The sequence below is a fragment of the Podarcis vaucheri genome, assembly GCF_965113315.1.
Source record: "Podarcis vaucheri genome assembly, chromosome: 8".
NCBI classification, from domain to species: domain Eukaryota; kingdom Metazoa; phylum Chordata; class Lepidosauria; order Squamata; family Lacertidae; genus Podarcis; species Podarcis vaucheri.
In genome coordinates, this window is record NC_138766.1 from 64,271,439 (window position 1) to 64,279,078 (window position 7,640).

The 7,640-nt window shown below is 48.5% G+C and overlaps 1 protein-coding gene across 1 annotated transcript; it reads right to left on the minus strand.

Annotated features, from left to right (window-relative positions):
- Nucleotides 1-293: 293 nt before the first annotated feature.
- On the minus strand, nucleotides 294-5,620 carry HEY1 (hes related family bHLH transcription factor with YRPW motif 1). Its single transcript, XM_082235242.1, has 5 exons — nucleotides 5,303-5,620; nucleotides 4,400-4,475; nucleotides 4,229-4,312; nucleotides 3,996-4,077; nucleotides 294-2,524 (listed from the first exon to the last, which is right to left on the minus strand). Exons 1-5 carry the CDS (start codon nucleotides 5,392-5,394, stop codon nucleotides 1,938-1,940), a joined length of 921 nt encoding a protein of 306 aa, XP_082091368.1. The 5' UTR covers nucleotides 5,395-5,620; the 3' UTR covers nucleotides 294-1,937.
- Between the last annotated feature and the right edge of the window lie 2,020 nt (nucleotides 5,621-7,640).

The window sequence follows — 7,640 nt, forward strand, 5'->3', positions numbered from 1 at the left end:
GATAAAGTATGCAGATTTAGGCAAACCGAACTATGATTCAGTATCTTAATTTTGGTTGTATTTTTAAACATAGAATAATCACTTTCATTTTCTCCAGTTTTGCTTGCTCTGAACAGAACATTATGTAACAATAGAAATGCAGGCACAAGAAACATTAATGAAGAGCATTGGGAGGCAACTAAAACTTGTGCTGGACCAAATTTTCACTTCTCAACTAATGGAAGGCCATATAAAGCCTTCAAGTTTCTATGTACTGGATAGCAGTTCTTTATGCAATTGTTTTTTTGGGGGGGTTAATGCTGAAACTTGCTTTAAAAAAACAAAACTTTGCTCAAGTTCTCAAAGGAACTATTAGATTCTATGTCAGCGGCCATGTTTTCCAATCACAGTTATGACCACAACATTGCAGCTTTTTATGGGATACAGCTAAGTGTGTGATGGATGTCTACCAGATTGCAACCTTCAAACACACCAATAAAGCATGGGACAAGGAACTGTGGCTTTCCCTACCTATTCTGCCCCTTGTCCATCCAGCTATCCCATACCTGCAGGCAGAAGCAAGACTATTTCCATGTCCAGTCAAGAAAGGCAAGGCAGACTATTGGGTAGTGTCCACCATTAGTCATCCTCAGAATAGACCCAGTGAAATTTATGGACACGACTCATTTCAGTGGGTCTAATCTGAACAGAATAAAGTTGGACACAACTCTTAGTTATCATGACTAAGTGCAACCCAAGTGCAACCAACTTAATTTAGATGCAACTCCTGTTCTCTGGATTGGAACTTGGCACATCTGCTTGCAGGAACTTCGAGTTGAAGACACGTCCTACGTTCCAGCAACATGGCAGACGATGGCCTGTGTCCCCACATCCCCAAACCCAGCACAATCTATCCCCAAAGCTCTAATGTTCATAATCCCTCCATCTTAAAAAGCAAAACAAAAAACATCCAATGGATTGGAGCTGGATGAACTTGGTTGAACTTACTTGCAGTGGTAAAGCTTCTAGAATTAGGATTTGACCTGCAACTTTTTAGTGTTGTTTGCCCCAATGGAAGAAAACCGCAACGAAATTTGGCACAAGAAACAGAACAGTGATTCTGTAATTGGGATAAATATACCTATTGGGGAGAAGGATAAACTTGCAAGGCAAGACTGAAGCACTGCACTAGTCACAGAAAGATTCTATTCTTCTTAGAATACTGATGGAGAACCAGTGACCCTCAAGGTGTTGTTATACTAGAGCTCCTATCATCCCCTGAACATTAGCCATGCCATAGCTGTCAACTTTTCCCTTTTCTTGTGAGGAATCCTATTTGGAATAAGGGAATTTCCCTTTAAAAACGGGAAACGTTAGCAGCTATGAGCCATGCTGGCTGGGGCTGATGGAAGCTCCAGAGGCCCACAGGTCCACCACCAACATCTGAGATAAAGCTGGTCCATCTGATTTGTCAACGCTTTTGCTCGGAAATACAAAAGTCAAAACATAGTTTACAAACAATATCTCCCTTGAAAAACATTTCAGTATCACAAAACCCCCACAACCAAACAAAAATGTGAGTTAAGGCTCTGTTTTTTTTGGGGGGGGGGAGAAAGACGAAAATTCTACTCTTTAAAAAAAAGATCCAGTGTTTTCAGACAAACAGGATCATTTGAGAAATGCCACTAAGATAACGAACGAGTCAGCAAAATTCTATTTTATTATCATTTTTAAATTAACATCTATGAAGATTTTACAAAAAATGGATAAACTTCTGGCAACTGCTGGTTTTTAAAATCTGCTAATAGAAAGCAGGGTGGGGAGAAACATTTTCTTTGTACAAACTCTGTTAAAACTGGAACTGTACCTTTGATAACAAACTGTTAAAAGGAGTTCAGATGCCTCAGCTCAGCTGGCTATTTTACAGACAACGCACCCCTTCACCACCCTGCTAGTTCTTAAAATGCACCAATCTCCGTTCCCCATGGTCTGTAAGGTTTGCCAAGGCCGGCCGACTGTGCCGGTGTAGACGGGCTGAGAGCATTGGGGGACAACAGATGGAACGAACCAAAAGAAAAGGGGAATGCAGACAGGGAAGCCATGGAAGACAGCAAGGGGGGAGAGAGTTTAGAAGCTGAAGTGACCACGGGAAGCACTGGTCCAATGCTGCCATTAGGGGGCGCTCTCAGTGAAGATGATTCAGCATGGGGAGCCCCACTTCTGCTGTGGTGATGATGACCTTCTGTGGAAGCTGCGCTGCCGCTCGTAGTAGTATGCCCGTTCTGAGGCAGCAGTAGTGGGTGGGAGATGTGGGGATGATGTCCAAAGGCACTGCCCCAAGGGATGTGTCCAAGCCCTGTATGGGAACTGCTTGCGGCTTCCCTCTGAGAGGCGTAATTATTCAGGTGAGACACAAGGCGGACACGGAGAGGATCAGAAGTGTCCAGACCTTCGATGATGCTCAGGTAGCGGGCAACTTCGGCCAAACACTCTCGGAAGCCCAGACTTCGATAGTCCATAGCAAGAGCGTGAGCATCAAAGTAGCCTAGAAGAAAGGAAGAGAAGGAAGAGTAATGTCTTAAGCATGGGCAGCAATTTCCATTCCTCATTTGCGGCCGTCTCTCTCAAGAAGATGGGTTTTCTCCAGGGCATGCCCCACTAAAGATGTGCTACTCCACATTCACTTTATAGAAACCCATGAGCAATAGAAATATTGATCAGACCGTCATGAAGCAAAGTGTCTGGCAAGTACACTTCACGGCTCATTGTGACTGTGCCCATAATTTTTATTTTATTTTATATTCCACCTTTCTTCCAGCATGGAACCCAAGGCAGAATATAGGTGCAAAGCTGGTTATTTCGAGAAGCCAAATCTCATGAATGAGAACAGGATCTGGAATTCAGTGATCTGCTCCAAGTCCACACAGACCCAACCTCAAAACGGCCAATAAGCATTTGTGATGTTCACAGCAAAGTCTAAGCGCCAGTTAAAAGTCCACAATCAATCAAGATACTCTGAAGCACAAACTCCAGGGTTTTTTTATGGGATTGTTCTGCAGTCACTGGGTTATGAAGTACACTCCAAGATTTGGTGCTACTATCCACCAGTATATAGTTTATTACAAGCTTAATAACAGCATATTAAACATTTGGAATGACTACTATATAGATATATATGCACACATGCTGGTCTCTTCTTCCATACCTCTTCTACCATTTTGTTAAATGTATGTCCTGTCTTTTGGCCCATCAGGAGCCTTCAATGTGGCTCACGGATTATAATCTTAGCAGCTCAGCTACCAACAGCCTTTAAGATACTAGTACACAATGAAAAATACTAAATGGCTGAGACAGTGACACGTACATGAGATCCAGTGCCTTTGGCACACAGGAATTAGCTGAAGATTCCTCCAGCCAAAGGGAAATCATGCACAGCCAGACCCTTCACAAACTTAATCGGCTGTACTTTCCACTGAAGTTAGCAAACGAACACAAAATTGTGCTTGCCAAACACAAATACATCCTGCCCTTCAGGTAAGATCCATACCTCACTTATTTTGAAGTAGAGCTTTTACCATTTAGACTGCTAGGTAGTAAGCAGGCTGCAGATGTGCTGCTAGAGGGTGGCTGAATTTTGAACAAATCTAGTACAACACACAGGCAGTGGGACCTGCAATGAGATGTTGCAGTGTCGCATGCTTCCACTCAGTTCCAGCCAGCCAGCCATGCTCTTTCCAGGATACTCCAATCCATTCCCCTTCTTTGTCCACTCCTCCCTGCAACAGTCAGTCAGCATCCCATGCCCATTCCTTCCTGAGCTGTTGTGGAAGGACACCCCCCCCCCCCACACACACACCTTAAGAGCTTTCCCCACCTTTTGGTTACTTCCAGAAACCTTGGATCTCCCCCAAGCTCAACAATGATGCTTCGCTTTGGCTACCTAGGGAACCACACTCAGAAAATCTGATCGGGATTAGTACACAGAATTGACTTCCATGCAAGGTTAAGGATCTTACCTTTCCCCCCTGCTGTGTGCAACATTTTCAGGTGATCCACAGTCATCTGCAGGATTTCAGCTTTCTCCAGTTTAGCTGATCCCTAAGAAATTGAAGGCAAAGATCAGCATAAAGGCAGCTGGATTCAAGCCAAGGGAAAGAGGCAGCACAGAAATAGCACACTGCTGCCTAATACTGCACCCGAATTGCAGCATCCCACCTCTCACATACACAGAGGGCTGCCTCAAAATTACCTGCTTTTCAAAAGCACTAGGCACCAGCCTCCTCAGCTCTGACAAGCTATTGTTGATCCGATCCCTGCGGCGTTTTTCAATAATCTGAAAGGGAAGCAGGAATATTTTTCAAGGGGGCTTCAAGCAGAGCAGAAAGAGAAGGGACTTCAAGCACAGCAGAAAGAGACCTACCCCTCTGCGTCTTTTCCGAGCCAGAATTTGGGAAGTGGTGGTTGGAGACATGGAACCTGGAGCGGAGCTCAAGTTTCTGAAACCAGCAAGAAAGAAATCGGGCGTCAATACTGAGAAGGCACAGAAAAGGAGTGAGGTTGGGGAGCAGTGATTTCCACAAGAAACAGCTGGAAAGCCTGTAGGCACATAAATAGTTGTAGCACAGAAACGCCTGGGTAATCCCAGGTAACCCAGTGCCAAATGCAGAGCATGGGCAGCAGGCAATGGAGCATGGTTTAATTTGTGCAGAGACCCATCCTTTTCCTCCCGTTTTCAATGCCAAGATTCGCCGTCTGGCCCTGTGCCACCAGGCAAGTGTGTGTCAGGTTGCAGCCGCAGTCTTCCGGAAAGTGAGAAGACGACCTAGAACGAGGTTGCCTTGAGTGAGTGCAGAGGGCCTTTCCTTCGCCACCAAATGAATCTAGCCAGAAGCACCCTCCTTTCCTTAAAATAAAGGCGTCCAAATCAAGAGGGTGAGATCCGTCGCCGCACCCCCGATTCCCCGTGTGTTTTGTTTTAATGCACCAACAAATTCACTAGGAAAATCGAGTGCACAGTAATTATGGAACCGGCTTTTTAGCAAAAGGCAACCAAGGAGCCGTACCGCAGACGGTAGCGCATGGTTACTCTGAATTAACTCCCGCTGAGCGGGACCGGGCTTACTCCCGGGTAAGTGCGCACAGGATCGAAGCCGCAGCACGGGCGGCCGCGGAGATGGTTGTCTCTGCGTGTCAGCAGCGGGAGTTTGCCTACAGCTTCAACCCTGCACCTGGCACAGACCAGCTCGGACCAAGTGCCACTGCTGTGCCAGGGGCTGGAGACCCCTCCCGGCCTCCCCGCGGCCCGACCCCCCAGCACCCTCACCCATTCTCGTCTCCGCTCTCCTTCTCCACCTCGATGGGCTCATCCAGCTCCTCGCTGTCGGAGGAGCTGTAGTCCGGGTGCGAGCGCTTCATGCTGCTGCTGCTGCCGGCTCCCTCTAAACAACCGTCCGGAATGGGGAGGGGTGGTCCTGCTCCTGCTGCCCGCCTGGTGCGAACGAGCGGCGATTCCCCGGTGCCAGCTCAGCGCGCCCTCTGCTCCCACCGCCGACGCCGCTCGCCCTCTGGCTCCGTCTCCCCCATCGCGTTCCCACGCTTCGCCTCTTACCCGGGGGAGGGGCAGCCTGGGAGGCGCGCCAAGCGCTCCCGGCTCCAGGCAACTCCGAGCAGCCGACATACCGCCCTGGCGCCTCCGATTGGCTGCGCCCCCGCCGCCCTGAGCCAATGGCCGCCGACTCAGGGAGATACTCGACGGCACGCCCTCTCGCCCGCCGCCTCTCATTGGCTGGAAGCGTTAGGATTTGCTACACGGCCGCGTTCGAAGCTCCTCTCCCGTTCCCTCCTCCGCCTCCGCCCACGCCGACCTCCCCGCGCTTGTGCAACTGGCTGGGCTCGGGGCCAGTTGGGGGCCTGCGGAGCCACACGCGTGGCCGGGCGGCCGTGGGAAAGTTGCTCTGTGCCCGGCTGGCGGCCAAGCGGGGCCGGCGGCGGCGGCGGCACTGAGCGGGGCGTGCAGGAGCGGCGGCTGCCGCGTGTGAACCTCCCCTGGGCGCGGGGTGGAGCGGCGGTGGCACTCGGGCCAACGGCGGCTGTTGCGCTGAGTTGCCTGTTCTCAGCCACCGGCGCCGCGGCGCGGAGCCCAGCCCGGGGATGAGCCCGAGTGATCGCTAACGACGCGGGAGCCCGCAATTCGCTCTCCGGCTTTGCCTGCTGTCGGGCATTTGTTGCGCTTGCGATGAAGAATCGCTTGTAGGTTCAGCAGCAGCACTTCACTCCGCGTAAGGCCCGACCCTAGGGCGTTTTAGAAAACGTCGTGCTGCCCGCAGTTCGTGCACACGTCCAGCTGGTCGCTTCCTGACGGCGACTGGTAGCAATTCTCTACACGTTTGCGTGCGAGTAAACTGCATTCAAAACAATGGAAGTTTCCTCCGAATAGACTGATATAGAGTTGTGCTCTGTATCACAAACGGTAACTTATAACTGACGTATAGAGTCAGTTTACATGCCCCTTTCAGTTGCTAAAAACATGTCAATCAAGTGAGATGCTAGTTATTTCATAATTCAGGACACTGTAGACTAAATTCAATGTTTTGTATGTATATAAAGTTAACCATAAATATGGGCTGCACTTGGGGGGAGGGAATTGACTGCTCAGTCAGCAAGGCAATTGTGAACTGAGTTGCCCCCAACCTTGTCTGCATAGTAGAAGTGAGCCAGAAAACCATTCATTGTAGATAATGATCTGAAATCATCTCATGTAGTTCTTTCTATTCATGAAAAAGTTGGGCCGGCCCTACTTTGTACCTGGATGGACGATTTGAAAAACCCCATGACTGTCAGCCTTTGTTCCTATAAGGGAAGGTTGGTAAATAAAATACATAAAGATGAAATGCGACCAACCTGGTTTGAACCATCCTTGCAGCCCAAGCTGTAACATTGGCATGTAAGCCTCCATGCTGCCTCTACTGTCGCCTGCAAACTACCGATAATCTTACTTTGGCACTAAAATGCTCAGACTCTAGAAACCCCGACGTACGCATGTCCCTAAATATGTTTGTGTTAAATCGCTTACTGCATTTAATCATAGAAGTTGGCTGTAATGATTTTACAATGATCACATCTGCTTTCTGTGCTTACTGCTCTGGTTGACTTAAGAGACCTCCGAGACTCTTTTAGGCTCTTTTCTAGGCACTTCAAAGGGAATTTATGGGGACAACTGACATCTAGGCATGCCTGTGTAAGTACTTGCAGATGAAGCAGATAGGATGCTGAAGGGAATGATTACTTGGAGCTTGTAGGCCAGCTTGACAGATTCCAACCTGGACATTCTGCCAATCAAATGCCTTTTCTCTGGCCTGTTGGCAGGCAAAGGGAATCCTGGTGCTGCCCTGATACCTCCAAGCCTTTCTAGGGTTAACATCTTTCAAAAAGTGAAAATCCAGACACAAAAATTATTGACCTTTTTTTTAAGTTTTGCCCAAAACTTTCTGAGCTATTTTTAAGGAAAATCGCCAAAATCTAGACTTCTGACATGGGCTGCCATACGTCCAGATTTTCCCATACATTTCAACAATTTCTGCCCGGACATTGCTTAAAGGAACCGAATACCGGCTATGTCCGGGAAATTCCAGATGTATGGCAACCCTACAACTGGTGCTACA

Bases quoted from the DNA above. Each gene is read 5' to 3' on its own strand.
- HEY1 (XM_082235242.1), bottom strand. From the start codon at position 5,394: ATGAAGCGCTCGCACCCGGACTACAGCTCCTCCGACAGCGAGGAGCTG. The intron at 4,313-4,399 runs GTAGGTCTCTTT...CTTCCCTTTCAG, and splicing joins CTCGGAAAAGACGCAGAGGG to ATTATTGAAAAACGCCGCAG. The intron at 4,078-4,228 runs GTAATTTTGAGG...TCAATTTCTTAG, and splicing joins CTAGTGCTTTTGAAAAGCAG to GGATCAGCTAAACTGGAGAA.